Consider the following 24,744-nt stretch of genomic DNA (forward strand, 5'->3'; position numbering starts at 1 on the left):
ATGCCCAGCCAATAGTCCTTATTTTAACTTTCCAGGCAATAATTGGCTATATTACCTGAATTCATTCATTTGTCTTTCTTTCATTTATTCAATTAACAAACACAAAGCGAGCATTGACTCTGTGCCAGGAACTGGGTTTGGGTTTATCTTTTAGGGTGACTTATCCTAAAAGTGATCCACCTTGGAGAGGTGCCCTCGGGTACTTCCCTTGATTATTTCTTCCCGCATCCTGGCATTTCTCTTGCTGTTTGCATATCAGCCATGTGGAAAGGGGCTGAGCGTCTGGTTCCCTCTGGCCTGTGCTTTTCTCTGATGTCAGAGGGATGTAGAAGCCAACCCTTGCTATTCATGCTCCAAGTAGGTCGGGCTTGCACTCCCTCTCAATCCCGCTTCTAGTGGCCCCTCCTGGGAAAGTGAGGGTAGTTTCCATGATGATAGTTCAGCGAAAGCCCTGGCCCTCTTTAGACACTTTCTGATTCATACAAATGAAAAGCCACTGACACTGGCCTTCACCGAGAGGAAAATGTCCAGCTCCAAAAAAGGAGTGTCCATTCAAGGCCAATCTTGTACCTGCTGTGCTTTAGCCGTGGTGTCAGAGCTTCTGGAGAGCTGGGATGTATGCTCACACAGGTCAGACCAACCACCTCCAAATCCAGATGCAAAGTCTATGCAAACTCCTGCACTTGGAGAGTGAAAAGAACAGTCAAGATTGTCCTGGCAGATGGGGACTACGAGGCTGCAAAGCTTTGTCCAGTGGAGTTGCAATGGCTCCTTCCCAGCATATTCATGGCTCCTTGCCTAGACCACTGGGATCCTCAGTTGGCCACATATGTTCCCCACGTGGCTGGGAATTCACCACCTTGGAGCCTGACACTCTTGTCCACGACTTGATGGAAAGCAGCCCAGGGCCTCTGACTGGCCTCTACTGGAAGCCAGCCAAGCACCTGACCCTGTCTGGAGATAAAACCAGCAGTGGGTTTCATAGCCCAGCCCTCATGACCATCCTTGGCTGCTCAGTAGTCACCGCAGAGAGCCCACCCCACCACTGGTGACTCTGCTCTTATGTTAAAATGGAAAGTCCACTGATGAGCAAGCCCATGTCTTCCCACATTTTTTCCTTTTGTTGCCACTGCTTGAGCCCCTTGACATTTACAATAGCTAGAAGAGCTACTTTGGTGAAACTCCAAAAAATGTGAAATTCTTTTCTTAATGAAAGAGATCCAAAGCCTGCACTAGGGCTGATAGCAAGGCAGAGGGAGCCTAAAGGAGGGTTGTTATGGGGCTGGAAGCAGGGATGAGGATGAGACCCAGCAAGCGGACACTAAGTGCCTACACTCTGCTTTGCAGAGAAGAGAAGAGCCAGTAGCTGCCTTTGAATGGGCAAAGAGGACAGCTCAGTGTGGGTGTGGGGTCCATATCTGGTGCTGCTGAGTGCAGATGAAGGGGGAACTTCCTTCCAGTTTTCCTTGACATATATAAATATGGGACAGACACTCTTACTCTGGAGATAGTTGAACAAAAATCAAGGTGCATTTAGAACCGACATGCCCGTAATTGCACTGTATTAGTCTGTTTTCATGCTGCTGATAAAGACATACCCGAGGCTGGGTAATTTGTAAAGAGAAAGAGGTTTAATGGACTCACAGTTCCACATGACTGGGGAGGCCTCACAATCATGGTAGAAGGTGAAAGGCACATCTTACAGGGCAGCTGACAAGAGGAATGAGAATGAAGTGAAAGGCAATTCCCCTGATAAAACCATCAGACTTCCTGAGACGTATTCACCACCATGAGAACACTATGGAGAAAACCACCCCCATGATTCAATTATATCCCACTGGGTCCCTCTCACAACACATGGGAATTGTGAGAGCTACAATTCAAGATGAGATTTGGGTGGGGACACAGCCAAACCATAGCATGCACTGAAGCCAGAATCCCTCCCAGGTTTCATGGCACCCTCTTTGCTCCAGAGACACAGCCTCTCCTAGGCTCCGTTCTGCAGGGCCTAAGCTGTGAGCTTGCTTCCATTCCTTCCAGTACCTGCCCCAGAATTTCTCATCTGAAACCTTGCCCTGCCATGAGCTTACCTGCATGTCACCTTCCCACCTCCTCACCCCCACCCCGGATTATTTTGAAAACTACTGTTTCATACTTAGCACCCTTCTGGTCACAGAAAAAAGGAGGGCACTGGGGCTTGTTCTTGGAGCCAGTTCATTCTCATCTTGTTTTGTCCATTGTCTCTTCCCACCTGTTTCCCTCTGGATTTTCCATGCTATTGATGGAGATTGTTCCAGTTTCTGTGACAGCACCAGTCTTCCTCACTCAAGCCCACCTCAGGACACTGCCAGGTCAAGCCTTGTTAGCCATGTGAACATTGAGACTCCTTCCTCTGCTTCTACAGAGTTCAGGGAGAAGTGCCTCTGCAATACCCACCCCGGGTCTTTTTAGGCTCAACTAAACATTCAGACTCATTAGGTGACCACATGTCACACTGGTCATCAGACTCCTTTGGAAAATATAGAATAGGAAACACAGATGCCATCAGAGCAGCATCAGCCTCCTCTCTTCCATGGGAGTGGTCCTGGCAGCCTTCCAGACAGCCATCTGGAAGCTATTCTCTTTGGTTCTGTAGGTGACAGCTCAGGTGAGAGGAAATCAGACTGTAACTGGACAAGTGTGGAGACCACTGTGTCTTAGAAGCCTCATGCCCCACTGGAGCCAGTAGCAACTCCGTAGATGTAACTTTCAGGGTTCTTTCAAAATGTCCCATTATAAGAGTCACTGCACTCAGGGAAGCCTACAGTGTGACATCTCCACCACGTATAAACTATAGTTCCTCCAAGTTTAGATGACATTCACCAATCAGGGGTCACTTTGTTATAAACAATGTTGCTAGGTAACAATTTATATAATACTATCTTTCTCAGGTTTCCAGAGGAACAGAACTAGAAAATTAACAAAAGGTCTAATTCTTATGCAGAAAGGGAAAGAGCTTTATTAGCTATTCAAATTTTGCTTTCCAGGAGACAGAATGTCCTGGAGTCTGAGTAGTCTAGGTAAATCATTGCATAACTTCAGAGCTTGGAATGTTCTGAGAAGCCATCTGGTCTACCCTTTATTTTGTAAATGGGGAAACTGAACCCAGAAAAGGGAAGTGACTTATTCACAGATATGTGATGAATTCATGCAAAATATATGACTGGCCCCCAAGGTTCCCGCCTCCTATGTCAGGAGGTCTCTCAGCTCTCTAAGGTCTTGCTTTTAGCTCTAACAGAGAGGAGGTAGGGGCCTTAAAGATGCATGGGAGCCCCCTTTTGGCCTGTAGCATTCTTGCTTGGTGAGGCTGGTAGATGGGAGCAGTGACATCTCTCTGTCCTTGGCAGTGGCTGCTGGGTGCCCTGACCAGAGCCCTGAGTTGCAACCCTGGAACCCTGGCCATGACCAAGACCACCATGTGCATATCGGCCAGGGCAAGACACTGCTGCTCACCTCTTCTGCCACGGTCTATTCCATCCACATCTCAGAGGGAGGTAAGCCAATCTCCTCTGTTGCTCCCTCTTCCCTCCACTGCCCCAGAGCTTAGCAGATAGGATGCAGGTTGCCATGAGCTCAGATGGACAGAATAAACATCACATGCTTTGGGTTCATGTTGGCATTTGGTTGTTTGAGATAACCATCAGCTCTGAGCTGTTAGGAATGGCTTGTCGGAGGTCCAATCTTAGTGAAAGAAGCATCTATAGAGGAAACTCCTTATTAGTGTTTTGAGTAATTCTGTTTATCTTACCTTTAGAGGCCTGGTCATTGAATGCAGTACATGCAGTGATGGCATTTGACCAGACAGGCATTATTTACACATTGCAAAGCAGAGAGCATAGAAAAGTAATTACAGCCAGCCATCTATATCTGTGGGTTATGCTCATGAATTCAACCAATTCCAGATTGAAAATATTCCAAAAAATTTGCACCTGTACCGAACATGTACAGATTTTTTCTTGTCATTATTTCCTAAAAATACAGTTTAACAGCTATTTATACAGTATTTACATTGAACTAGGTATTATAAGCAATCTAGAGATGATTTCAAGTATATGGGAGGATGTGCATAGGTTAGATGCAAATATGCAAATACTATGCCATTTAATCAGCGACTGGAGCATCCACGGAGTTTGGTATCTGGGAGGTGCTGGAACCAATTCCCTTCAGATACTGAGGGATGACTGTACTTATAAGTACACCAAGCATAGAAATGTTTGGAAGATGTGCCTTTTTGCCTGCCCCAGTGAGATGGGGAGTGCTTAGGGAGTCTGCCCTTGACTCTGATATAACCTTACCCTTAATACTGTGTTATTAAACCTCCCCCCAATGCTACCTCTTCAGGCAAGCTAGTCATTAAAGACCACGATGAGCCGATTGTTTTGCGAACCCGGCACATCCTGATTGACAACGGAGGAGAGCTGCATGCCGGGAGTGCCCTGTGCCCTTTCCAGGGCAATTTCACCATCATTTTGTATGGAAGGTGCGTAGACCACTCCTACATATCAAATGCTACCCGTGGATCTGACAAGACGGAGACTTTCCAAGACAGAGAGAGAGGCAAGAGGGCAAGCTTGCCTGTAAGATAGGAATCATTCTGTCCTGCCAGATGGGGATCATGAACAAGACAGACATGGTGATTTGGGAGAGCTGAAGTCCATAAGGCATGTTATTTATAGTGGTCTGGATGCTGTACTTGTTTTAGAGACAGGCTGCCAGCCTTTCAGCCACCTTCCAATCATGTCATGTTCAGGGAGGCTCTGCAAGTGTTTATATAATAGGCTACGATGGACAAGATACAGGAAAATTCCATGTGGTACTTGCCCCTGGCTGTGTTCCCTCTTTAAACAATTGAGAGTGCTAAGAAGTGAGAGCCAGGAACGCACAAGGGTATGCAGTTCATGTCCAGGTGATTCCACATCTGATATGGACCAAAATACACAACACTTAGAACTGAATGGAAAACATGCCAATCTGTGAACTAATAATTGGCACGTCTGCTTGGCCCTGAGGGCTTTATTTTGGTCTGGCTTAGGAAGACTGGGTTGCTAACGTTTTTGTTGTTATTGTTGTTGTTGTTGTTTTGAGATGGAATCTTGCTCTGTGGCCCAGGCTGGAGTGCAGTGGCATCATCTCAGTTCACCACAACCTCTGCCTCCTGATTTAAGAAATTCTGGTGCCTCAGCCTCCCAAATAGCTGAAACTACAGGCATGTTCCACCAGGCCTGGCTGATTCTTGTGTTTTTAGTAGAGATGGAGTTTCACCATGTTGGCCAGGCTGGTCTTGAACTCCTGACCTCAAGTGATCTGCCTGTCTCGGCCTCTCAACGTGCTGGGATTACAGGCATGAGCCACAAGCCCAGCTGCTAGTGTTATTTTTACTGACCTCAGGTGATAAAAGTGTGACTGGCTCTATGGTGGCCATGGTGGGGGGTCAGGGAGCTGAGCTGTGACTCCTAGGTTCCCTCTGGGTTCAGTATCCAGTAAAGAGATGTGTCAGCCAACTTTGAGGAGCTGTTTTCTCTTGTAGGGCTGATGAAGGTATTCAGCCGGATCCTTACTATGGTCTGAAGTACATTGGGGTTGGTAAAGGAGGTACTCTTGAGTTGCATGGACAGAAAAAGCTCTCCTGGACATTTCTGAACAAGACCCTTCACCCAGGTGGCATGGCAGAAGGAGGCTATTTTTTTGAAAGGAGCTGGGGCCACCGTGGAGTTATTGTTCATGTCATCGACCCCAAATCAGGCACAGTCATCCATTCTGACCGGTAAGGTTTACCTTCACTTAAACATATACTCATTCATTCAAAGTACACTTATTGAGTGTGCTCGCTGGCCAGGTGCCGCTCTAGGTGCTGGGAGAACAGCAGTGAATGAAACAGATGGGAATCCCTGCCTTCAAGGAGTTCTGTCCTTCCCCAGGCATTGGCCTAATGATGCTGAATTGAAGAGGATCAAGCATGCACACATATGTACACACAACGTAGTTTCAGATTGTGATAATTGGTAGTAAGGGGGAAAAAAGACATAGTGAGATGCTAGAGTGTAACTAGGGAAGACCACTTTGGATAGGGTGGTCAGGGAAAGGCAGTGTAAGGACGCAACATTTGAGCTGAGAAATGAAGGGTGAGGATATGTCAGGGAAAGAGTGTTCAAGACAGCAGCAAGTGCAGAAGGCCGGAGGTATGAAAGGGCATGACATTCTCAAACAATGGAAAAGCCACCAGAGTGGTGGGAGCACAGCGAGTGGCGGAAGAGCAGCATGCAGTCACATGGGAGTTACAAATGGGGGCAGGACAGGACCTCGGAGGCTGCCGTAAGGAGGTGGGTTTTCTTCTAAGTGGGAAGCAAAGTCACTGAAAGGCTTTAAGAAGAGCATGATCTGATTTAAGAGTACTTTCTGGCTGTAGAGAATTGTTTTAATTGTGGGGGCAAAAGCAAAGACGGTGCAGGGGGTTAGGAAGCTTCTGCTATGGTCTAGGCAAGACGTGGCAGAGGTGAGGACCCAGAAGGAATGGCAGCTAGTGGATGTACCTGAGAGATGTTTGGAAGGCAGCACGGGCAGGTATAAGCTGGCAGATTCTGCCAAGGCTGGACCTGCCCTGCAATCCCAGGGGCTCTCATCCTGGCCCTTTAGAGGGAAGGACAGAGGTGGGGTAGACAAACAGGGACAGAGCTATCCTGGGGCTGCTGGGGAAGGGAGACAGGCATTCCTCAAGAACAGGGCCTAAGCTGTGGGTGTCACCATGAAGGCAGCAGGAGCCAGCTGTAGTCAAGGGCAGGGTGGGCAGGAGCTGAAGTGCTTGCTGGTACTCACAGACACCCAACCTTGCCAGTAAACATTAGTACCTATAACAGTCACTGGACTTTCTCCCCGCAAAACACTGTTCATCACTTTACCTGTCAAATATACTTCAATCTTCATCAAAATTCTGTGAGGCAAGTTCTGTTATTATCCACCTTGTAGAGATGAAAGCACTGAGACTCACAGGGCTAAATTTACTCAGCCACAAGGTTGGAAAGTGTTGGAGATGGGATTCAAACACAGGTGTGCCTGTATCGCCTCCATGGATAACAGCTGATGCCTTGATTGGCACAAAGTATGTCAGGGAGCCCCTGCCTTTATGCTAGAGAGGATGTCCTCTTCAATTGTGTGCTGATCTTTTTGGTGCTGTTTCTTAAGTACAACACTGTTACTTGAAGAGATCCAACTTAAAGTGTATTTACTGACCTGTTAATGAGAAGTGATCTGGACAGATGCTGTGGAGACGGCAAGGACAGAATGTCTGCTTGTTCTGAATATCTTTTGCTTAAAGTATGTGTTGGAGATCTCAATAATCTGATAGATGAATGTGTATGAGTAAAGATATTAATAAGTGCACACACACACACACACATACACACACACAAGTAAATGCAGGCAAAAGTCATCTGAGAAGGTTACTTAGAGAAGCAGGAACTTAGGTCAGCTCTTGAAAGGTAGTAGGTGTTTGATCAGGTAGAGAAAAGGTGGGAAGGAATGATGAAGACAGGAGTGGGTGGGTGAGGTGGTCTCTGGGCACTGAGAAGCACTAGGCTTGCAGCAGGAGCTTCCTGGGGAGGGTCAGTGGAGGGTGCGAGGTTAGGTGGGGCTGGACCAGATTGTGCCAACAGTTGGAAAGAAGTGTGAGGACCCAGGAGCAGCTATCCAGCTACCACCGGTACCAACATTGTTTTTCTTTTCCAAAAACCTCTTTAGATTACTTTTCCAGATTCATTTTAGAACTATTTTCCTTAAGTTCCAAGACATACTCTTTAGGAATTTCTACTGTAATTGCATAAAATCTTTATCCTTACATGGGGAAGAGTTGGAATCATTACAAAATTGTGTCTTTGCTTTGTAAATTATTCTCACCAGGGGTATAGATTTTTTATGTGTGATTTGTATTTCATGGATGTTTTATGTGTATGAGGGCAGGTTATCAGTCAATTTGAAGATTATTAGTTCTTGCTATTGTAAGAGATCTGCTGTCCAGCATTGCAAAATACTATATAGTACACTTAAAATTTTAAAAGGGTAGATCTCAAGGTAAGTATTCTTACCACAATAAAGTAAAATAATTTTTTAAAAGTAAACAGGAGAAAATAGCAATGCGACAACATTTACAATACTCAAATGTTATATGACTGCTACTGTGTGAATCAGAGATTACATTTTAATGATTCTAAGATGCATTATTATAAGAATCATTAACAGGTCAATAAATAAACTTTAAGTTGGATCTCTGCAAGTAACTCTCTGCAAGCTGCTCTAGGGGTGGGAGAAGGGATTTGGGATAGTCTCCATGTCATTTCCAAGAATTCTGGGATTGGTGTTTTACTCTGGATCAGAGATATAAATTCCTAATGCCCTAGCTATCTGAACTATCTCCTAAAGTCAGGCTCTTGCAAGAGGCGTGATCCTCTGCCTCCAGGATGAAAGGGGAACATCAAAAGGCCTAGACCTCAAGTATGTGACCCACTCAACATCCTGGAGCTTGAAGTCTTCACTGCTGCAATCATTTCTTTGGCATTTTACTCAGCGAATGAACATTATGGTCAAGTCAAAACCCTTCTTCTTGGATATCACTGTGTGGTATGCAAAATAAAGAAACTTGTTTGCTCTTTAAAGAAAAGGCTTCCTTCTTTAAGAATCGCAGCCCTGGGATCATTGGATAGCATGTTAGCTGTTGCAGCACAGACATGTGCTTAGAGCTCTTTGTTTTGGCTGTGGTCAAGACTATTCAGATCTCTTCTCTCTGCCCTTTTTAGGTTTGACACCTATAGATCCAAGAAAGAGAGTGAACGTCTGGTCCAGTATTTGAACGCGGTGCCCGATGGCAGGATCCTTTCTGTTGCAGTGAATGATGAAGGTTCTCGAAATCTGGATGACATGGCCAGGAAGGCGATGACCAAATTGGGAAGCAAACACTTCCTGCACCTTGGATTTAGGTACTGCCCCTCACTTCGGCTTCCACTGGGCTCTGGAACATTGAAGCCACTCTATCCCACTGAGAATTTACCTTTCCCATCTCCTCTCCCCACAGCCGTACCATCCTAAATGACCTAGTGGATGCAGGCATTTGCATTTGACATCTGCATTTGGCATATTTGGGAATTGTTCTTAAGGAATGCTTGTTTTTTCTTACAAGCATAGTTCACTCAAACAAAAGCTCACTGTTTATATGAACTCATTCATTCAGCCGGCCACTTACAAAATATTAAGTGAGCATCTACTGTGTGTAAGAGCCATGCCTCCAATGCACAGCTAATATTCATTCTCCCTTTCTTTGGCAAAGAGGTCATGTCATGGCTTGGGGATTGGCAGACAGTTTTTCAGAGATTATGTGAAGTGTCTCTGCTGAGGCAAATGACCAAGGAGAAGCAGCCCTTTGACATAATCTAATGTGTGTTTTGTTTGCCTTGGAGTGCAGCATCATGCCTGACATTGGCATGCACGCACATTGACACCAAGAGGAAGCTGTTTGCCCCATAGTAAACAATGCCTTTTTAATTAATTTAATTTAATTTAAAGTTCCAGGATACATATGCAGGACGTGCCTGTTTGTTACCTAGGTAAACGTGTGCCGTGATGGTTTGCTGCACCTATCAACCCATCACCCGGTATTAAGCCCAGCATCCACTAGCTATTTGTCCTGATCCTCTCCCTCCCTCTGCCCCTCGCCCCTGCCAAGCCCCAGTGTGTGTTGTTCCCCTCCCTGTGTCCATGGTAAGCACACCTTTTTATCATGTTGAATCAAATCTCAGCTCAGTGGAAAGTTGAGGTTATCTGTCCCATGGCTGTTTAGAGATTACGATGCTCCTCCCTTCAGCTTCCCACATCTGGGAGCAAGATCAGAGGGAAGCCAGAGACTTTTCTGGGCTTGGAGCAAAGCAATTTTGCTGGCTGGGCAGAAATTCCCTGGGCAAGGGAGGGGTGCTCCAGGTTCCAGAGTGCATTTTCCAACAGCCCAGAGACTACTTCTTCTGGACGGGAAACTCAAGCAGGAAACTTAAGCAGCCAAAGATGACAATGATACCTTGGCATTGCAAGGCTCCTTTGTTAGCAAACACTAAGTGCACTTCCATTCTGTTGTTTTATAAACCAACAGGCCAGTTTATTAATTTACAGTGAGAGTTAGAAACACCAGGAAACTGACTACTTAGGGCCTCAGCAGAAGAAGAAAGTGGCTAAGGGCCCAAGCTCTGGCATCCAGTGACCTGAGTTTGAGTCTGGGTTGTACCTTCCAGGAGGTGTGACTGCAAGCAAGTGACTCATTCTCTTTGCCTGGTCCTGCATCTGTAAAATGGGATATACCAGGAGCTATCTAAAGGACTATAGGACAATTAAATGTGATAATATGAACGAAATATTTGTCATCATGTCTGGCACAGAATAAGCACTCCATAAATGTTAGCAACTATTTTCTTCTTATAAACAAGAGCCACTGGAAAGATGGGCACTCGCCATCTTTTGCCAGGGCTGTTCACGTGGGCAAAGGAGATACGTAGGCGGGAATTACATGTCCACACCTCATTTGTATAGAGACATTCTTTGAGTGATAAACTTGAAGCATCTAAAATCAGTAGGAGAACTGAGACTTGGACCCTTCATTTGTTCACCCATTCAGGAAATGAACACATACTGGTGGGAGGTACTCAGTTAGACCAGGTGTCCTGAGCTCTCGGGGGAAGGCAGGTATGAATGGAAATTGGTGATGGAGCATGAGAGAGCAAGAGAGTGGGCAACTGTAGTTTAGTGCAGACGAACACATGAGGATGAGGCCAAGCAGGTTCCCATAGAGATATCAGCAGCTTCGGAGGCCCAGGGGCAAAAGTGTGCCTCTCCCAAAGAAGGTGGGGATGCAGGCAGTGGCAGTACATAAGAGAGGCAAGGGGTGAGAGATGAGGCTGGAGGAGGGTGGGGGGGCAAAAGACCTTCGAATCTGTGCCAAGGAGCTTGGATTTTATCCAAAGGGCAATGGGGAGCTACTGAAGGATTTAAGCAGGAAAGTGGACAGTCAAATCCCCAACCTCAGTTAAACACCGTTCAATAGTGACTCATTTTCCAAGACAAGAGATCAAAACAAGAATAATGAGAGGTATTCAGCACCAAAATCGATTGATAGCTTATAGTAAGAGAGGGCTACTGTAGGGGAGGAAAATCTCTTTCCTTCTACTCTTCTAAGTTCTTGGCTGGAGCACCTGCAACAAATCACTGATTAACAGGAGAAAAGCACACAAATGTATTTCAGATAGTAAGTTTTAAATGACATGGGAGCCTTCATAAGGAAATGAAGATCCAAAGAAACAGTTAAACCTGAGTGTCTGTACATGAGGTTTGATGAAGTGGAGAGCTGTGGGAAAATGTGGTAGGACAAGGGGCTTGAGTTAAGCACAGTAAACAGGGGAAACTTAGCAAGGTCTGTGTTCCTCCAGGTTCCTCTTGGCTTCCTTCTGTGTTTGGGGATAAGGATGATCTTTTTCTTGGAATAAGGAAGGCCCTCTCACATAAGGGTCTTAGACCTGCTTCAGGGGAAAGTCGGAAACTCCTTCCTGCCATTTCACAAATTCCTTGAGCTTGAAATATTCAATATGCCAAGTTGCCATTTTGGGGGGTAGCATCTCCTGAACTTCATTACTGCATTAGGCATTATGCAAAATGCCTAAAACAAAATGGGGTAAGAAAACCTTCCTGCCCTACAGCAGCACATGCTTTCGTGGAGGAAAGATGGATGTACAATTTTTCAAAAACTTAAACCTTTTTTTGCTTCCCTCCCCATTAAGAAGAAGAGATTTCTCTCCTTTCCACGGCCCAAGGTGGATGGCTAGGGTAGTCAGTCACGTTAGCCTCTGGTATTTTCCTCGAGCTCAACTCTAGGGGAGCTGAGCATGAGAGAAATAACCTTTCTCTCTTGGAACATGTTTTTCTGAAGGTATCCAAGCACTTGCTTCAGGACGTAATTGAGCTTGGCGGGTGGTATGGTAGGTCTGTTGGCTTGTTTGTTTATTTGTGATTCATGCTCCCATCTTCTGCCAGAATGGAGCTGAAGAGGCTCACAGGGAGCAAACATCAGCAGCCAGGGAGCGAGGAAGCCCAGAGGAGTGCTTGCAAAGAAAGGTGCTTCTTCTGGAGAAGAGAAGCCCAGCAAGTGAATGAATTTCCCCCAAACAGCAGGAAGGGACCATCTTTCACCTGACGCTGCTTCAACTCTGCCCCATCCCCCCACACCCTGTGCAGGTTCAAACTCGTGCAGAACTTTACTTTTTGTTATTTTTTTTTTTTCAGACACCCTTGGAGTTTTCTAACTGTGAAAGGAAATCCATCTTCTTCAGTGGAAGACCATATTGAATATCATGGTAATACATAGCTGGCTGGAGGCCTCATTCCCTCCAGTGTCTCTCTGATCAAGAGGCGCAGGGCTTTTCTGAACAGCTCACTTTTCTCAGAGCATGATTGCCCAGCTCCCAATGCCTAGATGAGTGAGCAGCCGCTTAACTGACCACCTTACATGGAAGTGGCAAAGACCAATGCTGGCCAAAGGCCCATCAATTGCAGTAATATTTACCTTTTCATGGAAATCTTCATTGACTTAATCTAAAACCTAGAATTGGCATACAAAAGATAAGAACTGAGATAGAGCCAGCAGGGGTGGTACTTTAAGAGCTAAAACGAGGCCGGGTGTGGTGGCTCACGCTTGTAATCCCAGCATTTTGGGAGGCCGGGGCAGGTGGATCACTTGAGGTCAGGAGTTTGAAACCACCCTGGCCAATATGGTAAAACCGTGTCTCTACTAAAATTACAAAAAAAAAAAAAAAAAAAAAAATTTAGCCAGGCATGGTGGCAGGCGCCTGTAGTCCCAGCTACTTGGGAGGAGATTGCACCACTGCACTCCAGCCTGGGCGACAGAAAGAGACCCCGTCTCAAAAAAATTAAAAAAAAAAAAAAGAGCTAAAACGACACTTTAGATGGGCCTTCAGGACACAGTGGTAGCCTCCTTTGCCCAGCAAAGGCCACGGGAAGCACTGCAGTTCTAATGCCAAGGAGGAATTCAGACCATGAGACATGCTAGAGCTCTGCAATCTGAATTTGTTGGGAGGCTGGAACTAAACTTTCAAAACTGAAACAGAAGAATGGATGATAATCTGCTTCCCAGGTGAATGAATGTCCTGATTTTCTTTTCTCTACTTAAAAAAATATTTTTAAAGAAATGAGTCAATGTCCATGTGTGTAGGGGGTTTTCCTTGCCTTGAAATCACGACTTTTTGAATTTGGGGGTCTGTCCAGCTCCTAAAGGGTCTCGTTTCTCTGACAGGACATCGAGGCTCTGCCGCTGCCCGGGTATTCAAATTGTTCCAGACCGAGCATGGCGAATATTTCAATGTTTCTTTGTCCAGCGAGTGGGTTCAAGGTGAGGAGTTTCAGACAATTTGGTGACACCTAACAGTGGGATAGAAGACCAGAAATCACTGTCTTTGCAGAACTAGGATTTATCTCTTATACAAGTAGGACCACTTTAATTTTTGCAGAATCAACTAACAATGTGCAACTGAAAGTTGTCTTTAATTAGACAAGCCACTTTAGCCCATAGCCCAGAAGGATGTTCTCCTCTGGCTAAGATTTCGATTTCACCTCAGTCAGGGTCTGCGGCATTCAGCTTAGTTCACGGAATATCTTTGATGTGGCAGGCAATGGCACTGAACAGGAAATGCAGATAGGAATAGAACCTGCCCTTCAAATAGCCCACACACAGGGATTGCAGAAAGCAGCAATCCTAGTTGCAGTCCTTGGATAATGGGTTTACAGATGGATTTTCTTTCTTTTCTCTTTAATTTGCTTTTGCAATAACAAAGAATATAAATTGCTTTTATAAAAGTAAGAAACTCATTAAGAGAAATTCATTTTTTAATTAAAACTTGGGAGTGTAGGCAGATTGATTAGAGCCATCCATGCCCCAGCCTGGTGCAACCATGGACAGATAATATTCAGTTCCCATGGTGCTGAGGATGCTTGGAGACAACACTGAGTGTGACTTGCCCTCACAGACAACCTCCTGTCTGACTGTGCTGTTTGCTTTCTGCCTAGATGTGGAGTGGACGGAGTGGTTTGATCATGATAAAGTATCTCAGACTAAAGGTGGGGAGAAAATTTCAGACCTCTGGAAAGCTCACCCAGGAAAAATCTGCAATCGTCCCATTGATATACAGGTACCAAACTCATAGCAAAAATAGAAAATAGAAGACTCTAGATCACAGACATTCTTGTCACTTGGGTGCTGTGATTCTCATGGCCCTCCTGTGAGGTAGGTCAGCCAAAGAGTACCATTCCCACTTTAGAGACTGAAGCAGAGGCTTACTATCTGCCCAAAAGCCAGGGCTCAGATTCTCTCCTGAGTCCAGCTTCTGAGTTCCTTCTCTTTAACTTGCTTCTTCAGCCATGACTGAGTGTGCCCCCACCCCAGGGATGGGTTTGGCCTTCCCAGCCTCAATCCCCAGTCGATTTCCTTAGGGACCTTGAGTGGACAGGATACAGCTAGGATTTGGGGTGCAGGCCAGGCCAGCCCAGATGGAGAACACATGCATGGCCTTGTTCTCAATTGAGCTAAATCAAAGCCAGCATTCATAGAATGGACAGTGTTTGCTCAAAATCTTCACTTGGAGTTAATTCCGTCTGAAGGGGACCTTGATGTTCTCAGTTGGCTCCATCAAGAAAGTGTTGAGTAAATACACAGGCCTCACCATTCACCAGCTGAGCCAGTGGGATACTAGGCTTTGGGAACAACAGGAGAGACAGGAGAAATAGGCAAGGTAAATGAGATTTATTTCCTTATGCCCAGTCTCATTCCAAGACAAGATTTGAGGCTGCTTAAATGCTTGATAGAGAATTAGAAGTCATTTGAGCTGGGCTCAGTGGATCATGCCTGTAATCCCAGCACTTTGGGAGGCCAAGGTGGGCAGATCACTTGAGGTCAGGAGTTAGAGACCAGCCTGGCCAGTATGGTGAAACCCCCTCTCGACTAAAAATATGAAAAAAATAAAAAAATTAGCTTGGTGTGGTGGCGGGTGCCTGTAGTCCCAGCTACTCAGGGGTCTGAGGCAGGAGAATTGCTTAAACAGGAGGTGGAGATTGTGGTGAGCTGAGATCGCACCACTGCACTCCAGCCTGGGTGACCGAGCAAGACTCTGACTCAAAAAAAAAAAAAAAAAAAAAAAAGGCATTTGAGAAAGGCCATCTCCACCCATTTTATCCTCCTTCAGCCAATAAAAATAGCTACCACATTTGTACAACAGTTTTTCCTAGAATATCAAAGCTCAGGTCCCACGTCAGCTCGAGTCCCAGGCCATCTGTCTGTGCTTTCACCCCGCCACACCATCCTGGGCAGAACTTCTGCCCTCTGTCTTGCATTGTAAGAAAGACCACTTATCCAAGGGAGGAGCCTCTGTTCTGCACTTAGCAAAGGCTGAGGAAAACTTTCTCATTATTTGGCTGAGGCTCTTCCCTTCACATGCCTTCAATGTTATTGAGAAGGATTTATCCAGATTAAGTTTCAAGTTGCAGATTCTCCTTGGGTCCAACAGAATCAAAAAGCACTGATCCCCCACAGCACATTCTTTCCAGATTTAATTTTAATTTTCTCTCATAACCTTGAACGTTCCAGCTTTAATTCTGAAATAGCCATAATCTTATCCCTCCAGTTCACTTGACCACAGGAAGTCTAGCTCTTCACCAACCTCCCCTCTCCAAATACTTCTGGAAATGCTCAAAGAATGCTTACATGGTCTACAAATCTTTCCTGGTGTTTGCTCTGCCAGTCGTCTGGCTCCAGACACTGTTGATTGGAAGACCACCTCTCAGTGCCAGGAAAACAGCATTCCTTAGACATTCCCCACTCTTGCATTTACTTTTCTCCCAGCACAGACACAGGCCCTTCCTAGAGTGTCCCAAAACACAATTAAACCCAGGCTGAGAGCTCCATAAGCCAAGACCTTCACAGGGACCCAACCCTACACTCTGTAACTATTAGTCTGTTGCCATATTGCAAGACCTAGTTTTCTTCTAACAAAAAGAGTTCCCTTGGCAATACATTCCCCAAATTCAAGTTCTCCATTATTTGAGGTTCAGAGAACAGAACATTCAACAGCAGTGTGGTCCCCTTACTCAGAAGCTTAGGAAAGTCTTCCCACAATGAAAGCATTCAGAACTCCCAATTCCATAATAAGACCTTTGGCTTTTTCTTGGCAAAACCAAGGTCTATTGAGATGGTCATCTAAAAGAAAAGAGTCATGTGCCTCCAAGGGTGAATTCAAACCTCCATCTCTACCGAAGAGAAGGTGTTGCCATGCTGGAGAGATCAGGCTTACTCCTAATTCTCGCCACCAATCTTTAATCAATGGTCATCCCCAGACTTAGCTACAGCATCTCTTCATATTCATCAAAGGTAAAAATGGTGATGTAGAATATGCTCCTGGATGTTTCCAAGGCCAGAAAAACAAAGCCAGTCTTGTCTATGCTCACAAGAGGTGAGAGAAGCAGGATTTCCTCATTTTTAGCAGGTGACAAACGCATCAGCCAAAAGCTAAATGCCCTAGTTAATTAACCCAGGGAGAGACTAAAATGAAACAGAACTCCCCACATGCTCATTTTTGCCACTATTGCAAAAATGCAGTTTTTCTCTGGTCACCTGGTGCCTCTCACCTCCCCGGGCCCTGAGCTCTTACGTGCTCCTCTTCCTGCTTGTGCCTGCCCCCAGTGCCCAACTCCGTGTCATACATAGTGGGTCCTGGGATACTTGCCATGCACAGACATAGCCAGATCCTCTGGGCCAGGGAGTGTCAAGGACATTTGCAACCTAGGCAAGATTGGAGGGGGCAGGTTGGGAAGAAACAGGAAGCAGGAAGACTGCACAGTTGACCTTAAGAAAAGCTTTTCCAAGATCCGATATTTTGTGATTCTGAAAAAAATAATAATAACAAAAACACACTGTTTCTATGTCTTGCCCTTCGTTCAGTTCTCCTTGGCTGAAAATCCTCTTGCCTCCCACCTTCTATCTTAAAACCCAGCCACGCTTCAAGGCCAGTGGGATCTAATGGACTCAGATTTCCTTGGGGACATCAGGCAGTCTGTGTGTTCCCCACAGCAGCTGGTGCAGTGGCTAGAGGTCGGCCTGATGGTAACGAAAACATATTTTGAAGCCAGAGAGATCTAAGCTGGCCAGAGAGATCACAGCTCTACCACTTGTGAGCTTTGGCATAGCAGCAAGTGAGGTGTCCACGGTGCAAAATTTAAGGCAGCCCGCTCCCTCCAGTGCCAACTCTGCACTTGCATGACCCTAAGAGTGGGTGCTGCCTTAAATTTTGTGCCCTGAGTACCTCACTCACAGTCTTTTTACTTAGTGCCTCAGTTTCCTCACAGTAAAAATAGGGATAATAATTGTTTCCTTATGGGCATGTTTTGTGGATTCAGTGCAATGAAGTGTGCAGACCGAAAAGTGGTCCATACGGTTTTTATTATTTAAAATTAATTTATTGGCTGGACTGGTGGCCCATGCCTGTAATCTCAGCACTTTGGGAGGCCAAAGTGGGTGGATCAATTAAGGTTAGAAGTTCGAGACCAGCCTGGCCAACCTGATGAAACCCTATCTCTACTAAAAATACAAAAATTAACTGGGTGTGGTGGTGGGTACCTGTAATCCCAGCTACTCAGGAGGCTGAGGCAGAAGAATCGCTTGAACAGGTGGAGATTGCAGTGAGCTGAGGTAGCACCATTGTACTCCAGCCTGGGCAACAGAGTGAGGCTCTGTCTCAAAATAAATAAATAAATAAAATGAAATGAAATAAAATAAATTTACTATTATTTATAATATTGATAATTATTTTGTTAATATTTATTATTACCAAGAATAATAATAAACTCAAGTCTACTTAAAGATCTGTTTCTCTGAATGATGATGGATTCCTTTTACTCTTCTTATCCAAAACTGAGGTCATGCTTCAGGTTAGAAAAAGGAAAAAAAGAAAAAACGGCAGAATTGAGTAAATGTTCTCCTAGAATTATTGTTGGAAGTTATACCTGGAAAAAATCTCCAGCCCCCTTCGATGATGTTTTCAGGCTCAGTTCTCAATCTTATGGGGTCTCCCATTGAAGAACATGCTAACCTCAGGGGAAAACGTCAGGAGGCCCGAGGAGCTGGGCTTACCTTAACTGACCTTGAGCTTACATCTGAACCCCTCTGAGCATTAGCGTTGACCTCCGTCTAAGAGCAAGTTTGCAACCCCTGTCTCTCTGGCTGCTGCAGAGACCACCTGAGATAGTGGGTGTGAGTGTGTTTTTGCAGGAAATGACTGAGTTTTAATTGAGGCTGAACTCACATCCACATGGCTCTTCTTCCAAGCCAAAGATAACGGATCTGCTGGGTTTAAAACAATGTTTCCTAAAAAGTCTCCTCTTTTTTTTTTTTTGATTGGCTATACTTTCCTTCCTTATTACCCCAGTCTGGTCCCTTTGGTCTCTATGCCAAAGATGACAGCAGCTGCAGCCCTTGCTCTAAATTGCATGTCTTTGAATGATAGTCATGGTCAGGATGCAGACACACCCTGGCTCTGGGATGGGCCCCAGCTGGCAGGGATCATGCCCTCCCTGGGAGCCTGCTCCCTAAATTCTCCACCTGGCCTTGTAGCTGCTCACCAGCCATCCCTCATCCACTGAGACCTCACTCTGTGCCAGGCCCTGGGCTGAATGCTGGGGACAAGGGGGCAAAAACCAGCTCCTTGCCCTCCCAGAGCCCACCATGTGGTGAGGCAGACATTTGAACAAAAGACATTAGGCGGCTTCTGCCTTAGGGCAAGAGTGGATGGGGCTTAGAAGTGTTGCGTTGTAGTTACATAAGTCTGGGTTCAAGTTTTAGCTCTGCCACTTACTGGCTTTGTGATCCTGGGTAAGTGACTGAACCTCTCTGAGGATGAGTTTCCTTATCTGTAAAACTAACAGCAGCCTCATAGTTTTGCTATGAAGATGAAATGAGATAATATAGGTAAACATCTAGCTTTATAACTACACAAGTGGTTCTCAAACTTTCTTGCCCATTAGAATCACCTGGGCAACTTTTAAAAGTCCAGATGTCCATGCTGCACCCCAGACACAACCAAATCTGAGACTCCGAGGATGGAGACTGGCATGAGTGTTTTTTAAAGACTCCTCCCCATGGGATGCAGAACCATGTTTGGACTGTTGGCCGCTGTTCATGGTGCTGGTGGTGGTGGTGCAAATTGTAAAAAGTGGCCAGCCCAGATCCTAGAAGAGTGGCTACTTGTAGATGCTCCGTAAAATGTTCACCCAGCCATAAGCAGTAGATCACTGGTTTCGATACTGAGTACTGTAGGACCTCAGGCCAGGCATTTATCTATTCCAAGACTTTAGGCTGTCTTTCTCATAGCAAAACTGATGGGGGCAATCATTGGGATAATCATCTTGGGCCGTTGTAAATAGTGTTGCAGCAGGGACAATTTTAGACTTCTGAGTATATGTTTAGAACATTAATCATCACCTTCCTTCTTTATAAAAAAAACGACTTTGCTCTGTAATTTCTGTGTCATTCCCAGGCCACTACAATGGATGGAGTTAACCTCAGCACCGAGGTTGTCTACAAAAAAGGCCAGGATTATAGGTTTGCTTGCTACGACCGGGGCAAAGCCTGCCGGAGCTACCGTGTACGGTTCCTCTGTGGGAAGCCTGGTAAGAAGCCCCTTGTCGGGGACACAGATGCAACTATGGCTGGGTTCCTTGAACTGGCAGCTATGCAGGCAACTTCCAGACCTCTCAGTGAGACAGTGCTCCCAAAGGAGAGCACTTTTGTGATACGGGAGCAGTGGGAGGATCCTTGGAGTTGGCAGGAGACAGTAGAACCCCACCCTGCCCATAAGCCTTTCAGGAAGGGGAAGGGCCTGGTCCAAGACAGTCAAGGTACAAATGGACAGAGCTGCCCTCCCCTGCAGAGATGTGCAGTTCTTTGCCTCTTTGGGTGCTATTATTTTAAACCCAGTTCCTAAGGTGCTTGTTAGAAGGGATTGGAAATGGTCAGGTTGTTCTCGGAGGCACTTGGCCATCTCCAGAAGGCAGTCATTAGGAATGAAAGTTTAGGGGGAGAAGTTTATGGCTACCGAAAATAATAGTTGAGAGGAACTATATTTGTTTCACATCTTGAGCAAAGTGGGTGGGGTGAGGCAGCCACATTTAACTCCAGCTAAGAAGTTAGTGGAAAATTCCCCCGCCCAGAGCTAATGAATGGCTCTTTTCTGGTAGGGTTTTTGTTGACTTCAAAAACCTTTACCAAGAGTGGGATGGAGCAGGCCAGTGATTTAGGTTTTGGATAGGCAAACCTGGCTTTTAGTTACTTAGGGAGGGGAAGGGAAAAAAGAAGTAGCCAAAAGTTTGCCAAGAGCAAAGGGCTCTATCTCAGTCTTTCCTGTTTTGGGTTACAGTGAGGCCCAAACTCACAGTCACCATTGACACCAATGTGAACAGCACCATTCTGAACTTGGAGGATAATGTACAGTCATGGAAACCTGGAGATACCCTGGTCATTGCCAGTACTGATTACTCCATGTACCAGGCAGAAGAGTTCCAGGTGCTTCCCTGCAGATCCTGCTCCCCCAACCAGATCAAAGTGGCAGGTAGGACTTTTACTAATCCCTTCCTAGACTGGATGAATCTGAAAATTGTTAGGCTTAAAGTAAACTGAAGTTACAACAAATCTGTATCAGTCAGCTATGGCTGCAATAATGCTGCATAACAAAAAAGAATCTTAAAACCTCGTGACAGGTCTTTATTTCTTACTCATGTATCTGCAGGTTGTCTAGGGATCAGCTTCTCTAGACTGAGCCTGATTCCAGGCTGAGAGTTGGGTTCAAGTCACTTCCATATGACTCCCATTCTTCCCAAAACATGTTCTTCTCATGGGGGAGATTGCAAACTCCTAGTGGTGAGCAGAAACACAAAACTCTTAAGGCCTAGGCTCAAAGATGGCACATTCTCACACTCACATTCCATTGGCTAAAGTAAGTCACATGGTAAAGCACAACACAAATAGGCTAGGGAAGCATATGTCTCTTACCAAGTTTGAGGGGGAGGAAGTGAATATTTGTTAGACAGTTATTCAATCTACTACAAAATTTTTAATCTCTTGTATCTGTGAGTTTGGGGTTTTTCTTTTTCTTCTCCTAAATCTTGATTTAGATGTACTGTAATTTATGTTATTGGAGGTTACTGGAATCACAGATTGTTGAAGGTAAAAAGAGCCTTCAAATATAATCCAGGTCAATTATTTTAGTAGGGGGAGTTATGTATCAATTAGAGTTCTTTGGTTGTTACCAACAGAATCCAACTTGACTATCTTAAGCAAAACAGGAATTTATTGAGAGGCTATTCAACTTGGAGAACTAAATGAGAAGCTGAATAACTAACCTCCAAAAGGACAGGGAACAGGGTAGCTTCTGGGATCTGCATAGCAGGAACTAATGGACTGCATCCTTAAGGCATCATCTTTAAGAACCATGCTTAGGCCATGAGACATAGTGCTCAAAAGTCACCTTCCAGGGAGAGAGCATCTGCTTGGGCTGGTGGCTTGTGTGCTCACCCTTTGGCTAGGAAAGGCAGGAACTGTCATTGAAAGTTCTTCTAAGACTGCATCAAATGGATAAATGGCCATTCCCCAAAGGAAAATTGGGATGTATTACCAGAAGAAAGGGGAATCAGAACTTAAGGGGTGTTAAAAATATCACATGCTACAGGACCACACCACCTGGAGAAGTATTAGAATATGGGGTTGGGAGAAAGATCATGGATTGAGAAAGCATATCCAATATACTCACCATATCTATTATTTTGGAAAGAAACCCACAGAACATAAAATTCAACACAATCTTTTTGGCTGCCTGAGATGTGCTTGTAGAAGAATCTGTGGAGGCAAAGTTTAAAAAATCTGAGAACATTGATGGAATTCAGTCCCCTTATGTTAACACTCATGGGGGAGGCGGGCCCTAGAGGTCATGTGGCAGAGGCAGTCCACAAACAATGCGGCTGTGATGTCAGGGTGCCCACCTTACACCTCAGACCCTGAAAAAGACGGCTTACGTGTTTTGGAGGGAGATGGTGATTTGGTGAGTGTAGCTAAAGAGAGGGAAAGAAGCAGCAGCTTGTGGGTAGAGGCCGAGATGACTAGATATTTGTTCCTTGACAAAGTAACAGAGTCTGCTTTTTCAAATGACAATGTTTGAACCCCTACATTATTTGCAAAAGGTTTCAGGGTATCTTACCATAAACACAAGTCCAAGTAAATCTGGCAATGAGGGTAAAAAAAGATGGAAAGAGAATAAATTCAGCAAAAGCAGAGGGGGAGGCGACTGAGATTAGCAGAAGAGCATAAGATACTAAAATAGACAATAAACTTTATCTCTAAGCTACCTGGAAGCCAGAGCAAAGAAAGAAACTTCACAAATTACTTAACTATCATTATCCACTGAAAGGAAGGCAACAAGGAGCCCAGAAGACCAACAGGGACAACTTTCCCTTAGCTCTGAGCCACTGAGGAATTTGCCACAGGGGTTTTCTTAAGAAAGATATTCACAACAATGTGAGCAGCAATGCTGGGAGCAGTTTTGTGCAAAGATGCTCTGTGTGGGGCTATTTGCAGTTTGACTCCTAATAGTAGATGGGGACATGCTGTTGGTCACATTCTATGAAGACGTTTTGAAGAAGACATTTTTGGTTTGGGTTTTGTTTGGCAGAGGCAGAATAGAATAAAGAACGCGGGCTTTGGAACAAGACACCTGGAATTTGGGTTCCAGGAATGCCAGTTATTTGCTGTATGACCTTAGACGATTACGTAATCTTTCTTTATGTCAGCTTCCTCAGCTGTAAAGTGGAGACGATGATTGTGGCTACTTCATGGGATTGTCGTGAGGATTAAAGGAGTTTGTATGTGTGAGGCACTTACAATATTGCCTAGCACATAGTAAGTGCTTAATGAATGTTAGCTCTTATTATTACCATTAGGTGCAATAATTTAGCAGCTATACTTAAAGATGGGAAAGGAGGAAGGGGCGTGGCTAACAGCAATTTATACCAATTCTGCTCCTTTGGGACATGCAGGTGGAGGGTGTTGTAGTGAGAGAGAAGCAAACTATTTCTATCATTATTATTATTGTTATTGCTTTATAGAGACAGAGCCTCACTATGTTGCCCAGGCTGTTCTCGAAATCCTGGGCTTAAGTGATCCTCCCTCCTCAGCCCTCCCAAAATGCCAGGATTACAAGCATAAGCCACCACACCCGACTATCATCATTATTAATGAACATAGGTCTGTCATAGGCCTGCAGCTATTTCTCTGCATGTCTCCAGTGCCTCAAGGTGTGGATGCCATCTCTGTGAGTGTGCATGTTGCACACTTCCCCCACCCTTAGGCTGGGCAGGTGGCCTTGCCCCACCCTTCCTCCACAAGGAGGTGGGCAGGAGCATTTCATCATGTATTCAACAAGCCATTAGAAAGCACACACAGGCCGGGTGCGGTGGCTCACACCTGTAATCCCAGGACTTTGGGATGCTGAGGCAGGCACATCACAAGGTCAAGAGTTTGAGACCAGCCTGGCCAACATGGTGAAACCCCGTCTCTACTAAAAATACAAAAATTAGCCAGGTGTAGTGGCGCATGCCTGTAATCCCAGCTACTCAGGAGGCTGAGGCAGGAGAATCACTTGAACCTGGGAGGCGGAGGTTGCAATGAGCCGAGATCATGCCACTGCACTCCCGCCTGGGTGACAGAGCGATACTCTGTCTCAAAAAAAGAAAAAAAAAAAAAAAAAAGAAAGAGAGAAAGAAAACACATACAATGTGCCAGGCAATGTGCCAGGTTTACATATGCCGTGGTGAGCAAGATAGACACGTTCCCTGTCGTCAGGGAGCCTGCAGTCCAGCAGTGAAGATAGATATCCACCGAAGTATTGTTCCAATCAAAATATAATTCCAAAATAGAACGATGACAACTGCTATCAAAGTGGAATATGGGAGGTGCTGGGAGTGTAGAAAAGGGAGATTTGGCAAAGACAGACGGGCATGTGAGTCTTCCCAGAGGAATGAGTGACTGAGCTGAGACAGAATAGAAGCTACCTAGGGAGAAGTACTGCCACAGGGGAACATAAAGTTGAGGGGTGCATGAGGTGTTCCAGCTACCAAGAGGCCGGAGTAGCTGAAGTAGAGAATGGGAGAGCTGCATGGGGCTCGAGAGAGAGGGAGGGGCTGTGGTGCAGTTAGGGGCTTTATTCTGAGTGCACAGGGAAGTCACTGAAGGGCACAAGCCTACTGGATTTCCCCTGGCAGGGAAAGACTGTCTAGATCTGTGTTTATAGGAGGGAGCCAAGAAAAGCAAGTTCCTAATGATTGTTAAACCCTTGGGTCTTCACTGAATGACTATGTGTCACCCAGGGACAATTGTGGAGAAGCCTCTGGGAGGTCAGATGTCCCCCTGGACTCTTGGCAGGAGTGGCATTCAGACCATCTGAGCTGATGTCACTGCTCACTTGAAGATGATCCATGGGCCTGGGGTAGCATTTGGACTATTTAGGAGGGTGGAAGCCTGACCGTGAGCCCTTACCTGCATGGAGGTTGGAGGGCATTCCAGGGAGAGGTGCTCGGGGTTTC

General features: G+C 45.4%; 1 protein-coding gene across 8 annotated transcripts in view; it reads left to right on the forward strand.

The window, feature by feature from the left end:
* CEMIP (cell migration inducing hyaluronidase 1) overlaps window positions 1-24,744 on the forward strand; it is a 172,287-nt gene that overhangs the window by 96,048 nt on the left and 51,495 nt on the right. For all 8 annotated transcript variants that reach the window (XM_063716266.1, XM_024232768.3, XM_054531720.2 and 5 more), the window contains 9 exons: window positions 3,387-3,533; window positions 4,381-4,519; window positions 5,567-5,803; window positions 8,826-9,005; window positions 12,343-12,413; window positions 13,370-13,465; window positions 14,140-14,261; window positions 19,653-19,785; window positions 20,532-20,723. In XM_063716266.1, coding sequence (XP_063572336.1) covers window positions 3,387-3,533; window positions 4,381-4,519; window positions 5,567-5,803; window positions 8,826-9,005; window positions 12,343-12,413; window positions 13,370-13,465; window positions 14,140-14,261; window positions 19,653-19,785; window positions 20,532-20,723 — 1,317 coding nt within the window. The remainder of the gene's footprint in view (window positions 1-3,386; window positions 3,534-4,380; window positions 4,520-5,566; window positions 5,804-8,825; window positions 9,006-12,342; window positions 12,414-13,369; window positions 13,466-14,139; window positions 14,262-19,652; window positions 19,786-20,531; window positions 20,724-24,744) is intronic.

Source organism: Pongo abelii, chromosome 16 (genome assembly GCF_028885655.2).
Source record: "Pongo abelii isolate AG06213 chromosome 16, NHGRI_mPonAbe1-v2.0_pri, whole genome shotgun sequence".
Lineage (NCBI taxonomy): Eukaryota > Metazoa > Chordata > Mammalia > Primates > Hominidae > Pongo > Pongo abelii.